General features: G+C 40.5%; 1 protein-coding gene across 1 annotated transcript in view; it reads right to left on the minus strand.

Moving 5' to 3' along the window:
- Window positions 1-2,714: 2,714 nt before the first annotated feature.
- TRPM8 (transient receptor potential cation channel subfamily M member 8) overlaps window positions 2,715-27,967 on the minus strand; it is a 507,003-nt gene continuing 481,750 nt past the window's right edge. The window contains exons 20-22 of the mRNA XM_070758570.1: window positions 9,901-10,000; window positions 3,111-3,144; window positions 2,715-2,759 (exon numbers count right to left, since the gene is read on the minus strand). Of these exons, the coding sequence (XP_070614671.1) occupies window positions 2,715-2,759; window positions 3,111-3,144; window positions 9,901-10,000 (179 nt within the window). The remainder of the gene's footprint in view (window positions 2,760-3,110; window positions 3,145-9,900; window positions 10,001-27,967) is intronic.

A 27,967-nucleotide genomic window follows, 5' to 3' on the forward strand; every position in this document is an offset into this window, starting at 1 on the left:
TCAGGTCTTTAAAGACTTTGCTGCAGAGGTACTTACCCAATACGATGTCTGGATCAAACGAATTCAAAGTGACCGTGGTGGAGAATTTATGTCCCAGCAGTTCCATGGATGGATGAAAAGGAATGTAATCCGTCAACAAACCTCTGCACCCTCAACGCCTGCTCAGAATGGAGTTTCCGAGAGAAGGAATGGCGTTTTGCAGACAATGTTTCGTTGTCTCCTTGAGGATGCAGGCATGGACTTTTCATATTGGGGTGAAGCATTAAGGTATGCTAATTACATTGTTAACAGAACATGGAGTAGCGTTATACAAGAGACTCCTTATTACTTGCTTCATGCAAAGAAGCCTGATGTTCAAAACATCCACATTTTTGGTTGTTATGCCACTGTTAACATTCCACTTGACCAAAGAAGAAAAGGAGGCCCTGTGTCAGAAAGAATGAGATTCATCAGCTTTGATGAAAGCTCTAAGTACTACAAATTTGCTGACACTTACCATAGAGCTGTTATTTCCAATTCAGCCAAATTTGAGGAAGACACTAATTGGTCCAGTATACATACTAATGATACTTCAGTTTATTTTCCTAAGGATGAGACAGATGGCGCGGCGAAACCTGATTCCCAGGCAGCTGTTCCAGATGATCCTGATGTTCCAGATGATGAGCAGTCTTCAACAGTCGCAGAGGAAATCCCTGACGATGAACTTGGAGATGGAGATGATGATGAACAATGGACCAAGGTTCCCAGGTGTTCAAAGAGAACCACCAAAGGAACTCCTCCAAAGAGATATGCACAGCAAGTATCTCAATCTCCTTTTTCTTTCTTGTGTAACAATCTTACACTTCCACCTGAACATTTTCATCAAATAAGACTTTTGCCTGAATCTGAACAAGAGAAGTGGTATGAGGCTATGGAACATGAACTGGACTGTTTAAAGAAACTTAAGGTGTTCCAACAGGTGGAGCCTCCAACAGACCAGAAAGTCATTGGCACATGTTGGGTGTACAGACTCAGAGCTCAAGGATTTTCACAAATTTATCCAGATGACTACACTGATACATTTTCACCCACTGTCAGAAATGAAAGTGTCAAAATTGCCCTGATCACTGCTATTGCTTTGAACTTAGAGGTTATTCAGTTCGATGTAGAGACTGCCTATCTGAACGCTGATCTGAATGAAGAGATCTACGTCAAGAGTGCTCCCGGGTTCCAGGACTGAGAAGGTGATGTCTGGTACCTGCACAAGAGTCTTTACGGCTTGAAACAGAGCACCCTCATGTGGTACCGCTGCCTCATTCAAAAGCTAAATTTAATGGGCTTTATTAAGTCCGTCTCAGATGAATGCGTGTTCACAAAAGGGCAAGGTAAGGTTTATGAAATTGTTCTTGTTTATGTTGATGACATTGTTTACATTGGTCCCAACAAACGCATGAGTGAAACTTTTGCTAGGGGTCTTGAGAAACATTTCACTTTAAAAAGCCTAGGGCATATTAATGATTATCTAGGTGTTCAGATTGAGAAAACTGAGAAGGGGTTCTCTCTTTCACAAGAAAGTAAGGTTGACCAGCTTTTGCAGAATTGTAATATGTCTGATGCGAACACTTGTCGTTCTCCTATGCAGACTGATTTTTACAGGTTAGCCCAAGAAGAACATCCTGAGTTTGAGAACCAAACGCTGTATCGGTCAGTGATTGGATCACTATTGTACATCAGCAGTTGGACAAGACCTGACATTTCACTGAGCGTGAATCTACTGTCCAGATACGTTGGCAAAGCGACTACGTTTCATTGGTCTTGCATAAAGAGACTGTTGAGATACATGAAGCTAACAAAGGACATGAAGTTGTTCCTTGAGCCGAAACATGATAAGTGCCCTGAAGTGATTTGCTACGCAGATGCTGACTGGGCAGGTGATGTAGAAACACGAAAAAGTACTTTTGGTTACATACTGTTTTTAAATGGTTGTCCTATCTTTTGGAAAGTTAGGAAACAGAAGTTTATTTCTTGCTCTTCAACTGAGGCTGAATATGCATGTGTTTCTGATTGTTGTAATACATTAACCTCTGTTTCTGCTCTCATTGATAGTATTTGGGAATGTCCAAAGAAGCCAATTGTTATCATGGAAGATAATGTTTCAGTTACATACATTGCTGAAGCTGAATGTGTTGGAGCTCGTTCACGGCACATTGACATCCGGTATAGAAATACCAGAGAGAGTGTGAAAGAAGGATTCGTGAAAATACAGTATGTGCCTACTACTGAACAGATCGCTGACTTGTTGAATAAGCCGTTGCCAGCTGACCAACACAAATACCTCTCCAAGAAAATGTGCCTTAAGTGAACTGATGTCTTGATGTCCCTCATGTCTCTGATGACTGCCAAAGAAGGGGTGTCACGCTGTGGGTTGACAGCCTCCAAAGGCATTAAGAAACATCCTGTAGTTAAAATGGTTAACTCTGTTTGTTAATGTAGCTCCTCCCTTTCTATGATGCAACACTGCTTTGCTCACTTCCTCCCTCACGCAGAAAGAGAAGTATCAGCTTTTCTTCTCTTCTTAGTTGTTAAGATGTGAAGACATGTTTTTATGCTGCTCCAGGCAATATAATCTTTTTTACTTTTCCCATAAAATTAACTTCGCTCTCAAATGCCTGCTTGTAGCTTAATGCCATCGACCTCCGGGAAACCTCACTTCAGCTCTAACAGGCTGATTTCTCTCAGTGAGCTCCTCTTCCTGACAGCATGAGCTGTTGTGGGTGCACCTAGGTATACCCACCAATTTACTCATTATTCAGAGAAATATAATATATTTAACATTTATTCAAATTACACAGAGATATTTAACATTTATCAAATTACTTTTTAAATCAAAAGTAACTTATGAATAAAATATTCAAATGTAATATAAATTTTAAAAATGCTTCATTATTCATTTCAGCAATAAACACTCAATAAAACTACATTTATTCATAAAGGAATAAATCTGAAAGCAAAATATTCTGATATTTTATATTGTTGATTCTTGGAAATACTTTTGCAATGCTTATGCAATGCATATTTCAGAACTCAAATATAAACAATGTATCTGCCTCCCCAACTCCCCAAAAACATACCTTAGTTTCCAGTTGTCTAAATTGTTGGGTCATTCTGCAGAAAGAAATATAGCATTAAGGAAGGTAGTTTTGATTTTAATTCTGAACCCAAAATGATTTCTAAAAATAAGCATAACTGGAGACAATGAAGATCTTTCTATTTAGCACAGTCATCAAATTATAGTAGGTAGATTCTCTAAATGCAATAAAATAGAAAACAGAATCCAGTGCAATTTCAAGAACTAAATACCATGTTTCCCTAAAAATACGACCTATGCTGAAGGTAAGTTCTAGCTTGATTTTTATACATGTGCCCAATATAAGCCCCTCCACAAACCCCAATTAAGGCCCCATCCAGTCTGAGGTGCAGGGAATGGACAAGACATATGGGTAAAAATTAAACTAGGGTGGGGATGGAGACATGAAGCTGCCCTACTTATCAGACCTTGCATGCCTTGTCACCTATCTTGCCGGCCTACTTATTCTGGAGCTGCTTGCTATTGCTTCCATGTGTTTCCCCGGCCTCTTTTTTCACTCTCATTGGCCTTCGGGAATGAAGCTGAGAAATGGACTCCAGATTGATGCATGTGGCCCTCCTACCCCTCCTGCCCTCAATTTCAGCATCAGAGGCCCTTGCGGAGAGACCTCAGCAGCCAATAACAGAGCTCTGCATCAATACAGTGTTCTTTTATTGGCTGCAGAGGCCTCCTGGACAGGTCAATGAGGCCACCTATGTCAAAATTGAACAGCCCTCTCTCAACAGAGAAGAAGAGATATGATATCACCTATCTCCAGGGTACAAAACAGTCATTTCAGCAGTTTCCAGAATGTTCCACGTCCATTTGCACTACTTGGGTGACCATGAGGACACATAAACCTCCAAGTGTTCTCAATGACTCTCTAAAAAGAATGAAAATGACCAGCTGTCTGCAAGGAGTATATACCCTTCCATTCTCTACTTCAGTCAGCACTGAAGAAACTTCTTGGATAAGAAAGGAAATATCTTCAAAACAAGGAAGTCCAGTTGCCTTTTGAAAAAATATCTTTGGGACAATCACCTTGTTGTCAAATGATTCTGGACCACTTACAATATTGATATTCATTTAGAGAAACTATTGTTGGCATTTACAATAATGAACCTTATCTATTTATTTATTTATTTAATTAATTCATATGTCACCCATCTCACTATTGAGTGACTTTGGATACTGTACAATACTGTAGAAGCAACTACAAAATATTAAACAATAAAATACTAAATATTCAAATTAACAATGATTACTTGTTAAAAACTAAAATATAATAGGTTGTGGGGGGATTCTTTCTATTCCATCACTAGCATGGAATATCCCATCAGAGCTTCAGGCTAAATGGCAGAGGAAGGTTTTGAGGTTTTTGGGGGAAGTCAAGAGGATGGGTTGGATCTCACCTTGAGGGGTGCAATGTTCCAGAGGGTGGAAGCCACAAAAGAAAAGGCTCTTCTCCTGGACCCCACCAACTGAAATTCCTTGGACAATGGGATCTGCCGCATGCCTCTTCTCCTGGAACCAGTGGGCCAGGCAAACTCCATTGGGGAGAGGTAGCCTGGATCAGATAGCCTGGACTCATGCCTTAATGGCTTTAAAGGTCTTAATCAACATCTTGAACCAAGACACACACCAGCAACCAGTGCAGCTCATGCAACAAGGGCTCATGGGCCATCTTAGGCTGTTAGCATGGTTGTATTCTGTACAACTATAATTTCTGAATATTCTTCAAAGATAGTCCTTTGTAGACCAAAATTAGAGTAGTCCAACTGTAAGATGACTACAGTATTAGTGACTAAGTGCAGGGACTCACGATTCAGGAAAAGGTGCAACAGGTGTACAACAAAGGTTTTTAGAGCAAGAGTTGTGTCTCCAGGAGAACCACAAGTTGTGCATAATGTTTGTCTGGGTGGTTCAACCCCATCCAGAGGTAAAGATGCCAAAAACCCAGATCCTGAAGCCTCACATACCCATAGCCACTCAGTGTGCCATAGTTCAGCCAAAGCCACTCCCACAGCCTCCAGGTACTGCAAGAGGGCAGCAACACTACGGGGAAATGGGAATTATGTGGCATGGAAGTACAAAGTTGAGTATCATCAGCATATCAATGATATCTCATCCCACGATGGTGCATGATCTCGTCCAGAAACTTCATATAGAAAATCAGAGAGCATACTGAGCCCTCAGCAGGCCACAAACTGATAACTGTGGGCTTGATCTTTGACTCCCTGTCAACATCAGTTGGTACTAGCCTAGGAAAAAAGAGCACAGGATTCAGCCCCAGATCCTGCACCAGCTCCAAAAGATACCATAATCAATGATATCAATGGCCAAGGAAAAAAATCAAAGAGAGCAAGGATGGATTCACTATTGTCATCCTGCTCTTACCAGAGATCATCAGCAAGCGTGACCAATACTATTTCTGTCCTACAACTGAGCCTGAAACCCAAGGGGGTTCAAATAACCCATTTCATCCAAGACCTTCTGAAGCTGCCACACAACCATTTTTCCACCACCTTCCTTAAAAAGAAAAGGTGAGAAAAGATTTCAGGCAGGTGGAATCTAATCATGGCTTTTGGGGGGGGGGGCAGACCAGATCCTTCTTGAAAGATCCTAGGAACTTTCTGCTCCTGCAGCAATGTATCTTTTAGTGCCTAAACCCACCCAGAAGTCACCTTCCTGAAGTCTTTCACAAGCTAATTCTAGTTCTGCGGACAGCATTGAGAACCCTGTCCACTTCATCAGGTCTGAGAGAGTCAAACTGTTCCCAGATACAGTGGTACCTCTACTTACGAACTTAATTCATTCTGTGATCAGGTTCTTAAGTAGAAAAGTTTGTAAGAAGAAGCAATTTTTCCCATAGGAATCAATTTAAAAGCAAATAATGCATGCGATTGGGGAAACCACAGAGAAGGTGAAGGCCCTGCTTCCCCCCATGAGATTTCTAGAGAGGCCCCATGGAGGCTTCTCCCCACCTTTTCTAGTCCTGTTTCCTTCCAGGAGATTCCTAGAGTGGCCCCACAGAGGCTTCTCCCTGCCTTTTCCGGTTACAGTTTCAGAGGCTCAGGTTTGTAAGTGGAAAATTTTTCTTGAGAAGAGGCAAAAAAATCTTGAACACCCGGTTCTTATCTAAAAAAGTTCGTAAGTAGAGGCGTTCTAAGGTAGAGGTACCACTGTAATTGGTTTTCTTCCCAAGCATCTCTAATGGACCTGTTCCACACAGACTCCAAGTGAGAATGGATCTGAATGACTTTGTTCATCAGATCTTCCATGAATTTCTCTGTACATCCTATAGATGATAATCTGAGACCTCCTACCCCAAAAAAACCAGATGACCCAGAACAGGTGATAAAGTGAATACAATAAGAATGGAGAAACTGTTTCATCACTCTTAACCAACACAAGATAGGCTTTAATAGCAGCTCTGAATCATGACTAGTCAGATTTATCTCTCCAGCAGTGGTCTAAGGGGCTTTTGACCCTTCTCAACACCCATCCTCCGTAAAACATAAGGAGATGTGTCAAGAGATTCCACACGTATACAATCCTTTCCAAAGCCTTAAATGCTCTCTTGATTTCAGATTGCAGTCAGAGTGTTGGCAGGACCATGCAGGAGAAACCCCAGGACATTCCTTAGTTTCCTTTGGAACCCATTCAGTCCATCAGATGCTGGCACAAGAGAACTTCAAGGACATCAGAGCATGATCTGACCATGACAGGTGATAAGAATAAATTCCCCAGCATATCACAATGCCATCATTCCAACAAGAAAAGAAAACCATGTGTGGGGTGTGAGTACTGAACTGAGTTGGGCTGTGAACTTCAGAGCTGCTTCTGAAGCTAACCTTAGGGATGGCAGGTTGAAGTGTTGGGAAGTTCATCATTAATCCTGAGATGGCCTCCAGCAGCTCAGGCAGGTAAGTTGCTAAAGAGGAAGAAGATTGTAAAGTAGCAACAATCATAACTGATCCTATGAATCCAGCTCAGGAACAGGATCTCCACAACCAGAAACCTGCGGAGCATGGTCACTGAAGGCCAGAAGAGATTGCCAAATAACAACTGCTACCTCTTCCCAAACTTTAAACCAGCTGAATACATATTCAAGAAGAGGATTCTCTCTTTTAGATCTCCATGATGCATGACAAATAGGTAATATTGTCATGTTGTTACTCTCCAATCCCATAAAAGTTCAAGAGAATATAGATTTTCAAAAAAGGGTATGCCTTTACTTCCTGTAATTATATTTAGTGTCAAACAAAAGGTCTTGTAGTTGTCTTCAATTCCAGGGATGTAAAGATTCTTTATTTACTAGTTTGTATAAGTCCCAACGTAAAAGAAAAACAAGCCAAATACAATAAATGGAAAGAAAGACTCATAACCAAGATAGAATATCAGCAAATAGCCAGAACCCTCAAGCAAAACATAAGAATAGCAAAAGCTCAACACGAACAGCACCTCGCAATGAAAATTAACGACAATAAAAAAGCTTCTTCCACCAGATAAACAAGAAAAAAATTAAAGAAACAGTCACCATACTAAAAAACAAAGATGGTAACGAAATCACCGACAACAGAGACAAAGCACAGCTGCTCAATGCCTACTTTACATCAGTCTTCACACATAAAGGAACCACCAACCAACCAACCTACAACCTAACTGCAACTAACAGCCCCAGAACCGAACTCAACGCAGACAAAGCTACCATTAGGGACTACCTGCAGGAGCTCAATGAGTTCAAATCACCGGGACCTGACGGACTCCACCCCAGAGTCCTAAAAGAACTGGCAGACAACATAGCGGAACCTCTTCTCCTCATCTACCAAAAATCTTGGGCCACTGGAGACCTACCAGATGACTGGAAATGAGCAGACATAGTTCCCATCCACAAAAAAGGTAAAAAGACGGATCCAAGCAACTACAGACCTATCAGCCTGACTTCAATACCTGGAAAACTACTGGAGAAAATTAAAAAAAACAGCTTTGCCACTACCTGGAAACAAACAAGATAATATCTAACAGCCAACACGGGTTTGTCAGAAACAAATCATGTCAAACCAATCTCATATCCTTTTTCAACACCATAACCAAATCAGTAGACCAGCGCAACACAGTGGACCTCATTTACTTAGACTTCAGCAAAGCTTTCGACAAAGTCGACCACTATGTCCTAATCAACAAATTTTTAAAAAGCAGAGTAGACTACAACACTTGCAGATGGATTACCAACCGCACCCAATGAGTTGTCCTCAACGGTTCCAAATCCACATGGAAGAATGTAGGCAGTGGGGGTACCACAGGGTTCTGTCCTGGGCCCTGTGCTCTTCAACATTTTCATCAATGACTTGGACGAGGGAATAGAAGGGCAACTGATCAAATTCGCAGATGACACCAAGCTGGCGGGGGTAGCCAATACCCTAGAAGACAGGCTAAAATTACAGAAAGACCTAGACAGACTAACATAGTAGGCCCATACCAACAAAATGATGTTTAACATCGACAAGAGCAAAGTCCTTCACCTAGGCAGAAAAAACCCTGGACACACATACAACCTGGGAGAAACCCCTCTTAGCAGTAGTGACTGCGAAAGAGACCTCAGAGTCTTGGTGGATAATCAACTAAACATGAGCCAACAATGTGCAGCAGCAGCTAAAAAAGCCAACACAATCCTAAGCTGCATCAACAGAGGAATACACTTCAAGACCAGGGAAGTCTTAATACCACTCTATTACGCCCTGGTCCAACCACACCCGGAGTACTGTATTCAGTTCTGGTCACCACACTTCAAAAGAGACATTGAAACTCTGGAGAAGGTGCAAAAAAAAGGAACCAAGATGATTAAGGGACTGGAAACCAAGACTTACGAAGAGAGACTGAGGGAACTGGGCATGGATAGCCTAGAGAAAAGGAGGGCCAAAGCGGACATGATAGCAGTCTACAAGTATACGAGGGGATGTCACAGAGAGGAGGGGATCACTTTATTCTCCAGAGCACTAGAGGGCCGGACGAGGAACAATGGCTGGAAGCTGACCAAGGAGAGATTCAACATGGAGATAAGGAAGAACTTCCTGATGGTCAGAGCGATCAACCAATGTAACAACCTACCAGCGGACACTTGACTGGTGTGCTATAGGGTCCCTGCTTGGGCAGGGGGTTGAACTTGATGGCCTTCATGGTCCCTTTCAACTTTAACAATAAATAAATAAATAAATAAATAAATTCCAAATACCTGCTTAGTGAATCATAAAGAAAGGGTTCAGATGCAAAATGTTACTCATCATTTATTGATCTCTTTAATTTTGCTTTTATGCTTACATTGCTAGATTTAAAATGGCACTTTTTAAAACATCAGATAGAAACTCAGCAGGGGTGTCTGCAATAATGTATGAATAAAAAGCACGATCATAATAATATTTAGGTTCTCTTCATTCCACTGTTGTTAAGTAAAAATAATCATTTTTTTTACTAAGCTGCCCAGAGTCACTGAGAGTGAGTAGGTGGCCATATAAATTTTCACAATAAATACAGTATTATTTTTAAAAAGATTTAAACATTTAAGATAGTATTTTGGCATACAAAGCTTTTAAAAATCCCCATATTACAAAACCCCTAACAAATCATCTATAATTCTTCAAAGCAGAATCAATTAGCGGTATTTTAATGACCCAATTTATGTTTTATAACTATTAAAATCTAACTATTAAAAGTCAATAAACACACTATATAAACTTTTGATTTCAAAGCAAACTGGAAACTGAATAGACAAACAGAAAAACAATTTGACATACTCTTCAGATGAGTCACTGGGCTTGGTGTTGATTTTGACAAGATAATTTTCTTTCATGACAGCTTCCCACGCCAAAGTTTCATTATCTTCATTTCTTGAACCTTCAACATACAAAATTCATACCACCATGTATAGTAGTGTTTGATTGACAAAAGAAATACAGTTATTAGATCTGAAAAGGTAATCCAGACTTCAACTGTACACTGTGCATATGCGCTCGTACACACACACATACATACATACAGTTATGCATTCAAAAGTTGTTCACATTCTAAGTATCCAAAGGACTACATCCTTAACACAGCTTTACCCACATACAAATACAGCCCCCTTTCCATATAGCTCCTTTATGTTATTATGTTTTTATTATGGATAACACATTAAATATACTCAGACATGGATAATTTTTGATAATCATATTCACCTTCCTGTTTTCTTTAATGATACAGCCATTTTGTTTAACCAAACTTCAATTTTTTAAAAAAATATTATTTTGCATTTTTCATTAGTTGTTGTGATTCAGCCTGCGGCTCCTCAGGGACCGGCTGCGTCTCTGCTGGATCCATGCCCAGAGGAGGAGGACAGTGAACAGGAGGAGGAGGACCAGGCAGACGGGGGAGAGGAAAGTCAGGAAGAGGAGGAGGTAGAGCAGCCTGAGAGCCCCGGGGGGGCCTCTCCCCAGCTAGTAGCCTGGACTCATTGGATGAAGACGCACAGGCTATAATGGACATGAGACAGCGACGTGCAGCTCAGAGACGGGATCAATTAGAAAGGTATTTGCATCATTGAATTGGCAACAGCTGGGTTTGGGTGTGGTTCTCCTCAGCAAGGTTTAAAAGGCAGGCCCGCCCTTGCAGCCTTGTGGAGAGTTATCAACTGGAGGTTCTGTGACCCTGCTTTGCTTCTCGGCGTCTCTGATCTTGGCTTGTGGCCTAGAAGTCTGGAAGACATGGGGGAGGCATGGGTTTTGTTATCTCCAGCGTTGTTTTTGACAGCAAGAATCCCGTTTTCTTTCATGGCCTTCATGAAACCTCTGTGAAGTTCCAGCGTGTTCCTGTCTGTAAGAACAGTTTCTGTTACCTGTGTTTGCTTTGAATTATATAAACTGCCTTTGCTTTTTACCAGTGTGTCTGGATTCCCTTTTTGGTTTGGTGTTGGCTTCTGGAGGGACCCAGACAGAACATTAGTGCACATATTTTCATTGGTTAGCTTCCATCTGTTCCAGTTTTGGGGAAAAAACATTTTTCTTAAATAAATAGTAAGTGTTGCTATTTCTTTTAAAAAAATTATGTAATTCAATGGGTATGATTGCACTGTTGCTGAGCTTCCATTAATCTTAATGTTTTACTGACTAGTAGTTCAGTATTATAATCCATGAATAGTTTTAAATATAACATGTATGGGAAACATGTAAAGCATGGCAAACTACCTTTATAACACTGTCATGAATACTGTATGGTCATGTCTACAAGTTATACTCAATTTGAAGGCACCTTTATATTTTATATTCGGGAAAATGAGCATATGCCTAAGGAGTCCTGTGGCACAGTCAGGGCCGCCATCAGGAATTTTGGGGCCCCATACCGCCTAAGTGTCTGCCCCCCCGCCATTTTAAAACTACTTTATTTTGCAACATACCAATTATGTATTAAATTTACCTTTCAAAAAAAAAAATTAAACCCTGCCACTACAACAAGGTACACTTATTTGACAGATTAATAATATGTTAATAACGCAGAAAATATATTCAAGTGACATCAACATATTACATACATATAAATAAATTACCAGAACAGTGCAAATACACCAAATTAACAAAATATTATTAATTTTGCCATCAACAATATTAAAAGCAGCAATAAGATGGCACAAAGGATAAAGACAAAATACTCCTGCATCACACTAGAAAAATATTTGTTTTCACAATAATACCAATAAATAACAGGTAACCAGAAGATAAATTATACGCAATAATGTTTAAAACTATACATAAACTCCACCATAGGTGTAAAAAGCACAGTGCAAGAAAAAAGAAGAGAAAGAGGAGGGAAGAGCAAAAAACCCCTTCCCTCTTCTTCTCATTAACCTCTCCACCTATCTCCTTATAGCATTTTCCAAAGTTTGCAAAATTTTAAAATTGCTTTATAAAAAAGAACATACCCTCATGTATCATCAAATCCATATTATGAAGCAAATGTACCTGCTATTGAGTTCCATAACTTAATATATTTAAGCTTTTAAATGTGTAATGTATAGTCTCTTAACAAATAGCATGTCCGTGGCTCTAAGAACAACACCTTTTCTTTCTCTTTTCTTCTTTCTTCTTCTTTTCCTAGGATGCTATCATATCTATTAAGCATACGGTGAGATATTACTGTGTATGCATTTAACATAATTTAGAAGGTAAAATGTAAAATAACCAACTCCCGCTTCAGATCTTCTCAGCACAAGTCTCAAAATATCATGTAGTTGTTTGTTTTTTGAAAAGTCCTTAGTACCCAGCTTCTCCTTTGCATATTCAAATCTTCCCACTTCCCACAATGCTTGCTTCTCGAATCCAGGATGGTGTTTGCTTCTCAAATCTAAAATGGCAAGACGGCTCCAAAAAACATGTCAACTCCAAAGCAACACATCTTTTCTTCACACTTAGAAGGGAACAATTTCGAAAAAAATATAACACCATAATCAAAATGTATACCAAATTAGCTCTGATCCAAACTTCATCTTTAACAGCTATGAAGCTCTTCAGGCAGAATAGAGAAAATTGGGCATTTTTGCTGATCTGTGCTCTTGCCTGGTCCCAATTGTAACAATTTTGCAACTGAATCCAATTAGCTTCCTTAGCACGCCAACTCACCAGCACACCGTTCAATTGCCGGGGCCCCCTAATTTTTCAATTTGGCCGGGCCCCTGACGCCAGTACCGGTAATCCTGCCCTATTGGCGGCCCTGGGCACAGTAGTTAGAAGGCAGTATTGTAGGCAAAGTCTACCACAGCCTAGAGTTTGATCCTGACAAGGCTCAAAGTTGATTCAGCCTTCTATCCTTCCAAGGTTGGTAAAATGAAGACCCAGATTATTGAGGTCACCCACATAAGTGCCAATGCTTGTTAGTATTTTCCAATTCATAAGACCAAAACCTCCTCTACTTTTAACATCTTGCAGCATTTTTTATTTTATCCTTGCTTTTTTTCTTTGGCATACAATTTTAATATCTTATTTAGGTCTTCAAAATATTTCCCCCCAAGTTTATTGGGATCATCTGAAACAGGTACAATATTCATCTTAATTGCAGCTATTCTACCTAATAGGAACAATTGTAAGTTTTGCCAATTTTCCAAATCTGCTTCAATTTGTACTTTATTTGTCATATTTATCTTCCTTGAGAGAGGCATATCTTGCCATTAATTAAACCCCTAAATATTTAACTTTCTTTAAAATTTGCATGTTCATCATTCTTTTAAATTCCCTCTTTTGTTTATCTGTAAAGTTTTTAACCAATATTTTAGTTTTCTCTCTATTATTTTCAAACCTGCAATTGCCCCATATTCTTCTACTGCATCTTTGTAATTAATTTAGGTCCTGTTTCCTGTGGGTCTTCTAAAATAAACACCAAGCCAGCAGCAAAGGCCTATAACTTATACTCTTCTTTCCCTTACCTTTTATTTCACTATCTTATCTGACATTTCTGGCTAATATATCTAAGGTCATTATAAATAACAGCGGGGATAAGGGACAAATTTGTCTTGAGCCTTTCGCTATGTTGAAATTCTTAGTTGTATAATAATAATAGTTTATAATAATCTTTGTTGCTTGTTTATGGTATAATGCTTTAATCATGTTGGTAAAAGTTCTCTCCAAAGTCCATATATTTTAATTGTAAAAACATAAACTGCCAACTCAAATTATCAAAAGCTTTGTGTGCATTAATAAAAATCATAGCCATCTGCTTTCCTGAATGTTTCTCATAATATTCCAGTGTGTTCAGAATCATCCGCATATTACTTTTGATTTGCCTCCTAGCAGTGAAGGGCTACCAAAATTCTTACTACCACACTGTGGGGGTGGCTTATGCATTTTCTTTCAACATCTTTCAGTGCAAATTGGGTGCTTTGGGGTGGAGCTCCATTTTTTATTTGTATATGATGTAGAGGAGAAAAATTTTAAAAATCGGAGGAAAAAACTATAGAGCAATATGATTGTTAAATGTAGATTACAAAATCTACATCTGCCTTGATAATTGCAGAATTTTTTTTGAATGATTTCATACACGCAGATCAGAATGGCTTCCTACTTAGGAGGCAGCGGTGGGCTACTGCCCGGACAGGGGGGAACCCCACTGCATTCCCTCTATAAGCCCTCTCTGAGGACTCAGGGAAGCTTACAGCTTATAAAAAACCCACAATATACAATACAAATATCTAAATCCAATTAATTTAACTAATTAAATTTTAAAACCCTAACAGCATTTAAAAATTATTGATTCCCATTCAGAAACAGGCATACCTACACTCATTGGCCAGAGGGCTAAGGTCTAATGAACCCAAGCCTGGTGACACAGATGAGTCTTTAGACTCTTATGGAAGGTGAAGTGGATGGAGGCAATATGAATCTCTGGGGGGAGCTGATTCCAGAGGGCCAGAGCACCCACAGAGAAGGCTCTTCCCCTAGGTCTCACCAAGTGACATTGACTAGTTGACAGGACCTGGAGAAGGCCGACTCTGTGGGACCTAACCAGTCGCTGGGACTCATGCGGATTTTACTGTCATATCAATAACTACTCTTCCCCCAAACTCTTTCTCCTTCTTAAATGTGTTATTTGGTCATTATTAATTTCCATATCAACCCATCAATCCATTTGTTTTTTATATCTTTTTCTCTTTTATTGTTATAGTTATCAGTGTAGTCATAATTATCAAAATACCAATCATAATAAGTGTGGTAACTTTGAATGTATTCAACAACATAGTCATTAATCTTTATTTTATTTCCAGTATTCTTTTCCTCTTCATCACTATGTATCATTTTATCTATCTATTTATTTTGTCCAATACACAATGAGGGTTTTAGTAGGTATATATCTATATATACATAGTAAAAAAATGATGAAGGTTATAGAGGAGATACTCATAGTAAAATATATTTAAGAAATAATAGAAAAGAAGATATAGTAATAGAACATATCAATGAAAGAATAGAAGAAGAAATATAGGAATAGAAGAAAGGAATAGGAGATATAGGAGAGCAATAGGACAGGGGATGGAAGGCACTCTAATGCACTTGTACCCACCCCTTACTGACCTCTTAGGAATCTGGATAGGTCAACCATAGATAATCTAAGGGTAAAGTGTTGGGGGTTTGGGGATGACACTATGGAGTCCAGTAATGAGTTCCATGCTTCGACAACTCGGTTACTGAAGTCGTATTTTTTACAGTCAAGTTTGGAGTGGTTAATATTAAATCTTTTGTTATTAGTATACCAAGATCTTTAACCGAGTGGGGATTATCTGTGATAATTTGATTATTCAGTTCGTATTTGGAGTTCAGATTCTTCTTCCCAATGTGTAGGACAGAGCATTTTCTAGTTGAGATTTGGAGTTGCCATGTGTTAGACCACTCAGAAACAGGTCTTTTTGGAGAGTAGTTGTGTTATCGGTGATGTTGAAGAGTTTTACCTCGTCGGTGAAGAGGACACAGTTGCTTGTGATGTAATCACAAAGGTCATTGATGTAGACAATGAAGAGCGTTGGTCCCAGTACACTACCTTGGGGAACACCACTTTTAACTGGGACGGGGGTGGGTATGGTGCTTCCTATTTTGACCACTTGTTGTCTGTTTGACAGGAATGCTGTAATGGAGCTATGGAGGGATCCTGAGATGCCATAGGATTTGAGTTTTAGGAGTAGTTTGTTGTGGACCACTGAATCAAAGGCATTGCAGAAGTCAATATAAATTGCATCTGTAGATTTCCCTTGATCTAGATGAGTTGTCCATATATTTTTGCAGTGGAGGAGCTGCAGGTTGCAGGATAGTTTTTTTTCTGAAACCAAATTGTTTGTTAGAGAGCAAATTATTAGTTTCTAGATGGAGAGTAATTGATTTGTTTATTATTGATTCCATGACTTTGCATGGGATGCAGCCTAGTGAAATTGATCTGTAATTATCGACAAGAGAGGGGTCTCTGTAGGGATTGTGTAAGCCAGTGTTTTTCAACCAGTGTGCCGTGGCACACTAGTGTGCCGTGAGACATGGTCAGGTGTGCCGCGAAGCTCAGAGATAAAGAAAGCAAGAGAGAGAGAAAGCAAGCAAGGGAGAGAGAGAACAAGAGAAAGAAAGAGAGAGAGCAAGAGAGAGCAAGAGAGAGAAAGATAGCAAGAGAGAGAGAAAGAGAGGGAGGGAAGGAGAGAGAGAGAAAGACATAGAGGGAGGGAGGGAGAGAGAAAGAGAGCAAAAAAGAGCAAAAAAGAGGAAGGAAGGAAGAGAAAGGAAGGAAGAGAAAGAGGGATGGAGAGAGAGAGAAAGAAAGAGGAAGGAAGGGAGAGAAAGAGGGAGGGAGAAAGAAATAGCATGAAGGGGAGGAAGAGAGAGAGAGAATTTTTTTGTCCAAACTTTTTTTAGTGCCCCCCCCCCGCTCAATGTGCCCCAGGGTTTCGTAAATGTAAAAAATGTGCCGCGGCTCAAAAAAGGTTGAAAATCACTGGTGTAAGCCACTGAAAGTAAATTAGCTATGCTTAGGATATACCAAGAGTTATCTGGACAAGCGTAGTGAAAATTTGCCTAGAGACAGTGACTCATAGGATAGCCATGAACTTTGGACAGACTAAGAAAAATTCCTCAACAGCGCTCATGGCACGAGATAAGATACAAACAGTGTGATTGGCTAGCAACTCAGCCTCCGATAGGTGCATAAAGTGAAAAGTTAGATGATACTTTTTGTAACCAATCAAGAAGCTTAAAAGAAATAGCCTATGAAAACTTGTGTATTAAACGCCTTAGATGATACTTTTTGTAACCAATCAAGAAGCTTAAAAGAAATAGCCTATGAAAACTTGTGTATTCAAAAGCCTTATTTTTGGCCTATAGAAACTTATATATTCGAAAACCTTATATTTGTAGCCTATAAGAAACGTATATTAGGAAAAATTAAACTTGCATATATCCAATAGAAAATTACCAGCTGAAACCCCTCATTTGCATATGAAGGGCATAAGAGAAGCCTACCTGTAACAATAAAGCTTTGTCACTTTACCCAGACCATTGACTCCGTGTTTCATTGGTAAGCACTAGTAATGGTTTCAGGATCGGGCCTCGTAAAGTGAACCATCACAGGGTTGTCGAGACCCCCGTCCAGTGGGGATTGCGTCTCGTCAAGTGGTGAACCCCGACGGTGACCGATTGGCCTTAAGGACATCGCTGAGGGAGCAACACTTGGATCACGCATCTCAGCGCACTCAACCTCCCATCTCTTACCCAGTGCACAAATACGTAAGTATGGGAGCAAGGCTGTCTTTTGAACAGGAAGTTCATGTTCGGGAATTAGGACAGATAGTTGAAGCTAATAAAACTAATTTAAAAAAGAAAGGGCAATATCCCACAAAGAAGGGATTGGCCAAATTATTATTATATATCTGGCAAGAATGTCCAAGCTATCCTCATAAAGGAACATTACAAACTGAGACATGGACAAAAATAGGTGACTATTTACATAAAGAACCAAGGGCGCCTCCACCTATTTTATTAACATGGAAAATTGTTTTAACAGCCCTAAGGCTTCATTACGATGAGGAGACTATAATATATGATAGCCATAAAGAAGCCGTTAAAGAAGCTAGCGCACCTCCTGAATATGAGGAAGTAGAAGTTAAGAAGATGAATAGATCTAATGAGGTTGTAGAAACCATATACCCTGTAACCACGCTTAAAACAGAGAAGGGAGCGTTAATGATGGGAATAGAACTGGCCAGAAAAGATCCCTCAACTTCAATTGACGATTTAGAAACCATGTCAGCGTTTCCCGTGGACTTTGCTGGGGCAGCCCCGGCATATTCTCTGCTACCATTTTCTATGCTTAAGGACCTAAAATATGCTGTACAAAATTATGGGCAGGGATCCCCCTATGTATGTGGTTTATTGGGAAATTTAAGAACAGCTCTTGCCAGTGGAATGGGTCACCCTGGCAAAATCACTGTTAAATCTGACCCAATTTATGATGTGGAAAGCAGTTTTTAAAGAAGAAGCTGAAAAAAAAGCTAATACACATGGGGTTCCCGAGGCCCATGTGAAGGGCGGGGGGAATTTTCAAACCCAGCAGCAACAAATGGCTATTCCCCGAGCCACCCTAGATTACACTGCCCAAGCCGCCTTGACTGCATTTTCAAAAATAGGCAACTTTGGAGATCAAACCTCCTCCTCATTTTTAAAAGTTGTGCAAAATAATGGTGAAAGTTTTGGGGATTTTGTTGAGAGATTGCAACAATCTATCAACAGGGAAATTACTAATGAGGAAGCAAGAAAACAACTCACGCTTAAACTAGCCTTTGAAAATGCCAATGCGGATTGTCAATGTGTATTGGGTCCTCTGCATACAGACCCCTCTAAAAAATTGATTGATTATGTGAAGGCTGCTGCTACAGTTGGCTCGGTAATATATCAAGCCGAACAAATGGCACAGGCAATAGCAATAGTACAATCAGGGGATAACTATCAGAATAACCATGTAAGGGGCCCACGAATGGACACCTGTTATAATTGCGGGCGCCATGGTCATTACAAGAGCCAATTTAGGGCCCCGGGGGGAGGGGCCGGTCCCGCGAGAGGTGGACAACGTCCTAATAGTCCATGCCCAGTATGCGGAAAAATAGGTCACTGGGCTAGAGAATGTAGAAGCCATTATCGGATCAAGGACACCTGAGACACCCCAGAAGCCAAATGGTCCCATCAGCCTCAGGGAAACTAGATGCGGGGCATGGCTCCAGCCCCGAACAAAAGGAAGCCACAACATTTGTAAAACATTTTTTGGACATTAAGGAGGAAAATGTGGTTAATATTCCCCCATATAAACCCCAACGATATGAATCTAATATGCTCGTGCCCCCAGAAAAACCCCAACCCATGGCAGTTTTGAATTCTCATGATGAAAAAGAACTCTCTTATGTGCAGTCTATTATTGTGCAGGCTTCAGAGACCATAGACATGCTAACCCCGGGACTTGTGTATTTCCTCCCTGTAAATGTGGAAGAACTTCATCTCCCCCCAGGCCAGCCCCTTATTATGTACCCTAATCGTAATCTTTTATCCAAAGGCATTTTGGCCTCACCATATATTTTACAAGAAGAAGACTTAGCTTTCCCAGCTTTAGGTTGCATACCTGATAGCCTGATGACAATTCAAAAGGGGGAGGATGTTGCTATAATAATATCAGTAGACCTGACGTCCGATCCTTATGAACGCAATGGCGATCGCCACTGTTGTATTGCTCCCTTTAAGGACTTTATTGAAGAAGATATAAGTGCCTGGTTTACCACTAACGTATCGAATTCTAAACCCTATTTGACCATAGTTATTAATGATGTACCCCTTTCAGCAATTCTAGACACAGGAGGAGATGTATCTGTAATAAGCCTTCAGCAATGGCCCCGTGACTGGCCGCTTCAATCGTCCCCAGCCGTTAAAGGAGTAGGAGGAGTTCAATTGGCTCAGTCCAGTGCTCAGTGGTTGGACGCTTCTATCCCGGGCTCATCACAAACGGCATGTATTCGCCCCGTTGTTTTACCCTTGCATGTAAATTTGTGGGGAAGGGACTTATTATTCCAATTTCGAACCACCCTCACGCTGGACTGAGCGCAATGGACCCCTTAATGAAATTAACTTTAAAACATACCACTCCGGTCTGGATTGACCAATGGCCCCTCCCATACGATAAATATTTGGCACTCCAGGATATAATTTTTAATTTGATAGAAGAAGACAAAATTGAACCCTCTAATAGTCCATATAACACCCCTGTATTTGTAATAAAAAAGAAATCAGGGAAATGGAGAATGTTACAAGATTTAAGAAAGATTAATAGTGTTTTAGAACCCATGGGAGCATTACAGTGTGGGCTACCAAACCCCAATATGATCCCCCAAAAATATAAATTAGTAGTAATAGACTTAAAATACGCCTTTTTCTCAATACCTCTATATCCACAAGACAGAAAACTTTTTGCATTCACGGTGCCAGTAGAAAACCATGATAAGCCCACTAAATGGTATCAATGGAAAGTTTTACCCCAAGGGATGTTAAATAGTCTAACCATATGTCAGTATTATATTTCAAAAATTTTAGAACCCTTTCGTAACAAATATCCCTTTGTTATTTTGTACCATTATATGGATGACATCCTCTTAGCTGTAGAACAATTAGATTTTATAAGACTATTTTTGAAGAACTAATACAGTTATTTTATAACCAAGGCTTTACTATAGCCCAAGAAAAAATTCAGCTTTTACCCCCCCTATTTGTATCTAGGCCACAAAATGTTTTTTGACAGATCTGTTCCCATGCTGCCAAAGATTGACCTTTTTGAGAATTGCACCCTAGTACAGTTACAACAATATTTAGGTATATTAAATTGGGCACGCCCCTATATGGGCTTAACAACAGAACAATTGCAACCATTGTTTGCTTTATTGGGAGGCTCCAAAGAACCCTCCACAATTATTCACATGGGCCCTGCTCAGGAACAATGTCTTCGTACTATTCAACAGGCAGTTTCTAATAAATGGGTGGATAGAAGGATAGATAAGGTGCCTATAGTGGCAACAGTACTTAATACCTCGCGCCTTCCTACTGGTTGTCTATTACAATGTCATGAGAGTAAAGTGTATATTATTGAATGGATCCATTTAGCAAATACCCCAAAGAAAACTATATCTACTCGCCCTTTTTTAGTTTCTCAACTAATATTTAAATTATGCTTACACTGTCGCCAGCTGGCCACCGCAGATCCCTCCACCCTATATGTCCCATTCCCCTTACCTGTTTGGGAGCAATATTTTAAAGTGTCCGATGATCTTCAATTAGCACTTGCAGATTTTGTCTCCCCTGTAAAATATCATTTACCCGTTGATCCCCGATTTGCCCTCGTCACTACTTTACCTATAACTATACAGTCCCAGCAGCAAACCATGCCCATAAAGGGAGCCTTGACTGTTTTTGCAGACGGATCAAAAACCATGGGAGCATGTGTATATAAGGAGAAAGATAAATGGGTTGTACATCACCCTCACCCTCAGACTTCTGCCCAAAGGGCTGAGCTAGCTGCAGCAACACTGGCATTTCAGGAAAAGCCAGAAGAGCCCTTTAACTTAATAATTGACTCTTTGTATGTATATCATACCATTCAGAATATTTTTGGGAGTTATATATCTCCCTCGGTGGACAAAAATTTATCGGTTTTGTTTAACACATTACAAGTTGAAATAGAAAAAAGAGCTTTCCCCTATTTTGTTGCTCATATAAGGAGCCATCAACCTTTTCCAGGGATGTTAACGGAAGGGAATAATAAAGCAGATGAGGCATCCTGAGCAATTTTTTATCTTGAAACACCATGGGAGAGCCATTCCTTTTTTCACCAGAATGCGTCTAGCCTTAATAAACAGTTCAAGATTACAAAAACAGAGGCTTCCGCTATTATTCAACAATGTCCCACTTGTAGCAAACAAGCACACGCCCTCCCTTTGGAGGTTAATCCTCGGGGACTTAGTCCTGTGCAAATTTGGCAGATGGATGTTACCCAATACCCCCCCTTTGCCCCATGGAAATATTTACATGTATCTATAGATACTTTTTCTAGCTTTCTTTTTGTAACCCCCCAGCGGGGAGAAATGGCAAAACATGTTATTAATCACTGTATATGCTCTTTTTCAATATTACAAAAACCTGCTGAATTAAAAACAGATAACGGCCCGGCATATGTCAGTAAACAATTTTCGGAGTTTTGCACTAAATGGGGAATTGTTCATAAGTTTGGCATCCCTTTTAATTTGACGGGTCAAGCGGTGGTTGAAAGGTCGCATTTAACATTAAAAAATATGCTGGATAAACAAAAAAAGCCGATGTTAACATCGCTGCCCACTGTTCAAAATGCAATTGCAAAAGCTCTGTATACTTTGAATTTTTAAAATCTTACAGGCACCCATAACCCAACAACAGCCGCCCAACGGCTGTTTCAGCCTAGCGTAGTTTCTCCCCGCCCCCTTGTTTATTACAGAGAACTCCCCGATCCGGAGTGGAAAGGACCTGCCCAGCTAATTACGTGGGGATGCGGCTATGCTGCTGTACAACTCCAAGATACTGATTGAATCTTGTGGGTGCCAGGCCGCTGTGTTCGCCCGTATCAGGTGGCCAAGAAGACACCTGCCACACCTCCCGAAGAGGATATTCATTCTTTTTTCCGGTAGATGTGTTGGTTTTGTTTTTGCCCCTGCGCAGCCTGCTGCTGTTCACACTGTCCGGCTTGTGTTTTATGTACTATTTGTCCAGTGCCTTGTGACGTCGTCGTGATTGACCAATTATTGGAAGAATATATTTCTCTGGCATCAGACGAACGATATACAACTTTGACTCTCACACCCACGGTATTGTACTCTTTGCTTCACCCCTTTCACAATCCTTACCACACAGAATGAAGATTTTCTCAACTCATACAAACGTTTGCCCTATGGGCTGCCACATTTGTGAACCCCGTCCCGTTTCTCCTCCTCGGTGTCCAATATTTAGGGGACCTGCACCGGGACATCGCCTTACTTTTTGGGATCTTTGGATGCACCCGATGTCCTTCAAACACTTCATATATCACCTTTTGCCTTTGATTGTGTCTTTGTTGGTTGTAGGAGGGGGAATGCACCTGGCTATGATATATACCCATACCAATTCACGACACACTAGATCGGTGTCATTATATGGGGATTCTGATACGCCCTTTGTTCAGTGGATTGGCCCCCCGAAACAATTTAAAGAAAAAGGGCAATATACCACTATTAGATGTGGTCTATGGGAAGCAACTGAAATCCCTTACCGGACTTCGCTCCCCTGTCACGTTAACTGGATGTTTTATCCTATTAACAGCAGTCAACCCGTACAATTTTTAAAAGGTACCCAATTTGGCAAAAACAAAGGATGCCTCAATGTTATACAATTTACAATTAGCGATGAAACCACAGGAACTTATGTTTGTATTCAATCCCAAAAATGGCAAACCTATTCTATCCTGGCTCAGGTGCATTCCCAATATAGTTTTAACTTCCCTATTAATGATCCTTGGTTAAGGGCTTTTAGACAACGGCAATTTACTCGCAAGAAAAGAGCCAACGACGCTATAGAACAGACCTGTGCTCAATGCATTGTAAAGACCGTATTGGGAACACACATCCAATACACTTTATTACATACCAATATCCCCCCAGTAGGAGGTAAAAAAGACGGTGTGTGTATTCATGAGGGAATTCAATACGATATATATCAAACAAAGGACAAGCTATGGTGCTCTAAACCGTCTGCACCAGTGGCCATTAACATCGCTATTTACGCAGGGGATGAAGGTGTACGTAATTCACATTTTACATGGCTGTCATTTCTTAATTCAACAAAAATCATTTTTATAAAACCCACTACCGTTTCCCTCATCATTGATGCATGTAATGCCATGTCCAGATCCGCATCTCCTGGGACTATTAAATGCGGATCCAACAGCTGGAAATCCACATATCAACTTAATCATAAATATTTGTGCAAGGCAGATACCGGCCAACAAGCAGCCAACATCATACGAAAAAAGCGAGTGGTCTCATCAGGAGCCCGTCGGGATGATTTTTTCTCCCTCGCACCTAGCCCATGTCATGGACGGCACTGTACAGGCTGGGGATGTGTATGCCATCATACGGGAGGGGGCTACTCTGGTAAGGATTGCCCAGACATTTCAGAATTCACAAGGCTTTCCGCTTCTAACCGGATCAACATCCAATGGAAAGTTTCTAGTAAGAACTCACTCACCCGCACCTATGGTTTGGGCATAGATGGAGCAGGCTCAGACCCCCTAACATATATCACCATTAAATAAACAATTTTACCAAATAATTCTGAAATAAAATGGTCAGTATATCAGACGCTGGAAAAAGCAGGAAAGCGACAAATAATTACCGATAAAGCCAGAAATTTGTTCGTAGAATTTGCCAGTGATGTAGCCACCACTCTAGGGATAAAAAATTGTTTTGTGTGTGGGGGAACAAATATGGGTAATCAATGGCCATGGGAAGCTACAGAAACCCACGGCCATGTGTTTAACAGCATGAAAGAATCGGGAAATATCACTAAAGGTCAATTGTTAACAGATGAACAAATTGTGACATGGGCTCTTACCACTAACATAGTAGCGGTAGAATGTTACAAGAGAAATTTAACCAATGGGAATTATGTGGGAGATTTAATGTGTTTAGGATATTGGGGAAATGATAATTGGACTTCTCCTTCAAACTTGTCAAAACCGGAAAAACACAATTTTAAGAACATAGCCAATGTAACATCAGGTAAACCATGGACTACCCCAAGGGGTATGTATTGGGTATGTGGGAACAGAGCTTATTCCCAACTAGATAGCGATTGGTCAGGGTCCTGTATTTTGGCATGGATAAGACCTTCCTTTTTCTTTATTCCTTTAAGTAACGCCCAAACTCTGGGAGCCCCAGTTTATGATGCATGGAAACACAATAAAAATAAAAGAGACTTAAACACAGGGATAGGAGGTCTGCAGGTAATGGGAAAAACTGATGATATTTGGACACCTGAAAGAATCATTGCTTACTACGATCCTGCTACATGGGCGGAGGATGGGTCTTGGGGATATAGAACCCCAATATATATGCTTAACAGAATCATACGTTTGCAAGCTATTTTAGAAATAGCAGGAAGGAATATCGACTCTGCATTAAATAACATCGCAACGGAACAAGACAAACTTAGGACAGCAGTCTACCAGAATAGATTGGCTTTAGATTATCTTCTTGCCGCAGAGGGAGGGGTTTGTGGGAAATTTAACTTAAGCAATTGCTGTCTACAGATAAATCCCGTAGGCAAGGTTGTCGCTGATTTAATGGCAGAAATGAGAAGGATCATCCACGTACCCCTCAGAAATGGACAGGAATCTTGGATGATGGAGGAATTTTAGGTGGAATATTCCGTAACTGGAAGCAAGCTATATTTTTTGCAGGAATGATTTTACTTGCTATTGTTATGTTTCCCTGTTTAATACCTATATTGAAAACTGTTATGCAGTCGGTGGCTGAGTCTGTTGTTCAAAAACATTCTGTCATGAGTGTTGTTAAGTGTCCGGAAGAAGACCTTTTCATCCCGGGATGTCCTATGATCAACCAGCTGCCAAAGTCACTGCCCACATTCCCAGTCCCTTCTATATATAAAAAGAAAGGAGGAGATGTAGGGATTGTGTAAGCCACTGAAAGTAAATTAGCTATGCTTAGGATATACCAACAGTTATCTGGACAAGCGTAGTGAAAAGTTGCCTAGAGACAGTGACTCATAGGATAGCCATGAACTTTGGACAGACTAAGAAAAATTCCTCAACAGCGCTCATGGCACGAGATAAGACACAAACAGTGTGATTGGCTAGCAACTCAGCCTCCGATAGGTGCATAAAGTGAAAAGTTAGTAACCTATTAAACGCCTTAGATGATACTTTTTGTAACCAATCAAGAAGCTTAAAAGAAATAGCCTATGAAAACTTGTGTATTCAAAAGCCTTATTTTTAGCCTATAGAAACTTATATATTCGAAAACCTTATATTTGTAGCCTATAAGAAACGTATATTAGGAAAAATTAAACTTGCATATAGCCAATAGAAAATTACCAGCTGAAACCCCTCATTTGCATATGAAGGGCATAAAAGAAGCCTACCTGTAACAATAAAGCTTTGTCACTTTACCCAGACCATTGACTCCGTGTTTCATTGGTAAGCACTAGTAATGGTTTCAGGATCGGGCCTCGTAAAGTGAACGATCACAGGGTTGTCGAGACCCCCGTCCAGCGGGGATCAGTCTCCTTTTTTGAAGATGGGGATGACCATTGCTTTCGACCATAGCTTAGGAAGTGTGCTGGTTCTGAAGGATTTTTCAAAAATTATGCTTAGTGGTCCAGCTATGGCAGAAGAGAAGTTTTTTTAGGAAGTAAGCACATAAACCATCTGGTCCAACTGATAGAGAAGGTTTAAGGTCATGTAATGCTTTTTCAACTCGGTCTTCAGTGAAGTCTAATGGGGTTAAGTCGTTGAGGGAATTTGAGGTGTGATTGATGAAATTGGGGTTGAGCTATTGCTGTTAACAAAGACAGAGCCAAAGAAAGAGTTGATGAGGTTGGCTTTGGATGAATCATCATGGTATTCTTTGTTGTTGGGTCCTTTGAGAGGTGGGATAGGTCTAGAGTCTTTGAGTTTATTGTTGACAAAGTTGTAGAAAGCTGTATTAGATTTGGTGCGTAGGAGGTTTTCCTGTTGTTTGCTGTAGTAGTTAAGGCATTTTGTTTTTATTTGATTGCAAATGCTTTTATATTGGCTTTTGAAGTTGGAAACTTGTCCTTTTTTGTTTTTTTCTCCATAGATATTTTTTTCTTGTTTGTAATTTTCTTATTGAGATGGGGAGGTTATTTTTTTTGTTTATGGTACATGTTAGAGGTACATGAAGTCTGATGATAATTTTCATTTCGAGTAGGAATGTGTTGTAGAGGTCATCAGTAGTGTAGCATTCAGAGAATAGAGTTTTCCAGTTTAATGTTGAGAGATGGGCTTCAATGAGTTCATAGTTCGCTTTTTTGAAATTGAATTTTGGTGTTGTATTATTTTGGTGGATCATAGTGTGGCTTAGATTGAGACTGAAGTTTATCATGCTGTGGTCGCTGTTGGAAAATGGTTCTGTTATTTGTAAGCCATATATTGTACTTTTGCTGTTGCAGAAGATGAGATCCAGACAGTTATCAAGTCTGTTATTTATTTATTTATTTATTTATTTGATTTGATTTGATTTGATTTGATTTGATTTGATTTGATTTGTATGCTGCCCCTCTCCAGAGACTCGGGGTGGCTAACAGCAACAATAAAGCAGCGTACAATAGTAGTCTGATGTTAGAAACAATTAAAAACCCATTAATATAAAAAACCAAACATACATACATACCATGCATAGAATTGTAAAGGCCTAGGGGGAAGAGGGTCTCAATTCCCCCATGCCTGGAAACATAGGTGGGTTTTAAGCAGCTTACGAAAGGCAAGGAGGGTGGGGGCAATTCTAATCCTTGGGGGGAGTTGGTTCCAGAGGGCCGGGGCTGCCACAGAGAAGGCTCTTCCCCTGGGTCCCGCCAAGCAACATTCTTTAGTTGACGGGACCCGGAGAAGATCCACTCTGTGGGACCTAACTGGTCGCTGGGATTCGTGCAGCAGAAGGCAGTCCCTGAGATAATTTGGTCCGGTGCCATGAAGGGCTTTATAGGTCATAACCAACACTTTGAATTGTGATCGGAAACTGATCGGCAACCAATGCAGACTGCGGAATGTTGGTGTAACATGGGCATATTTGGGAAAGCCCATGATTGCTCTTGCAGCTGCATTCTGCACGATCTGAAGTTTCTGAACATTTTTCAAAGGTAGCCTCATGTAGAGAGCATTACAGTAGTCGAGTTTCGAGGTGATGAGGGCATGAGTGACTGTGAGCAGTGACTCCCGGTCCAAGTAGGGTCGCAACTGGTGCACAAGGCGAACCTGGGCAAACGCCCCCCTCGCCACAGCTGAAAGATGTTTCTCTAATGTGAGTTGTGGGTCGAGGAGGACGCCCAAGTTGCGAACCTTCTCTGAGGGGGCCAGTGATTCTCCCCCTAGGGTAATGGACGGACAGATGGAATTGTCCTTGGGAGGTAAGACCCACAGCCACTCCGTCTTGTCCGGGTTGAGCTTAAGTTTGTTGACACTCATCCAGGCCCAAACATCCTCCAGGCACCGGCACATCACTTCCACTGCTTCGTTGGCTGG

The sequence above is a fragment of the Erythrolamprus reginae genome, chromosome 1 (genome assembly GCF_031021105.1).
Source record: "Erythrolamprus reginae isolate rEryReg1 chromosome 1, rEryReg1.hap1, whole genome shotgun sequence".
In the NCBI taxonomy this organism is placed as follows: Eukaryota; Metazoa; Chordata; class Lepidosauria; order Squamata; family Dipsadidae; genus Erythrolamprus; species Erythrolamprus reginae.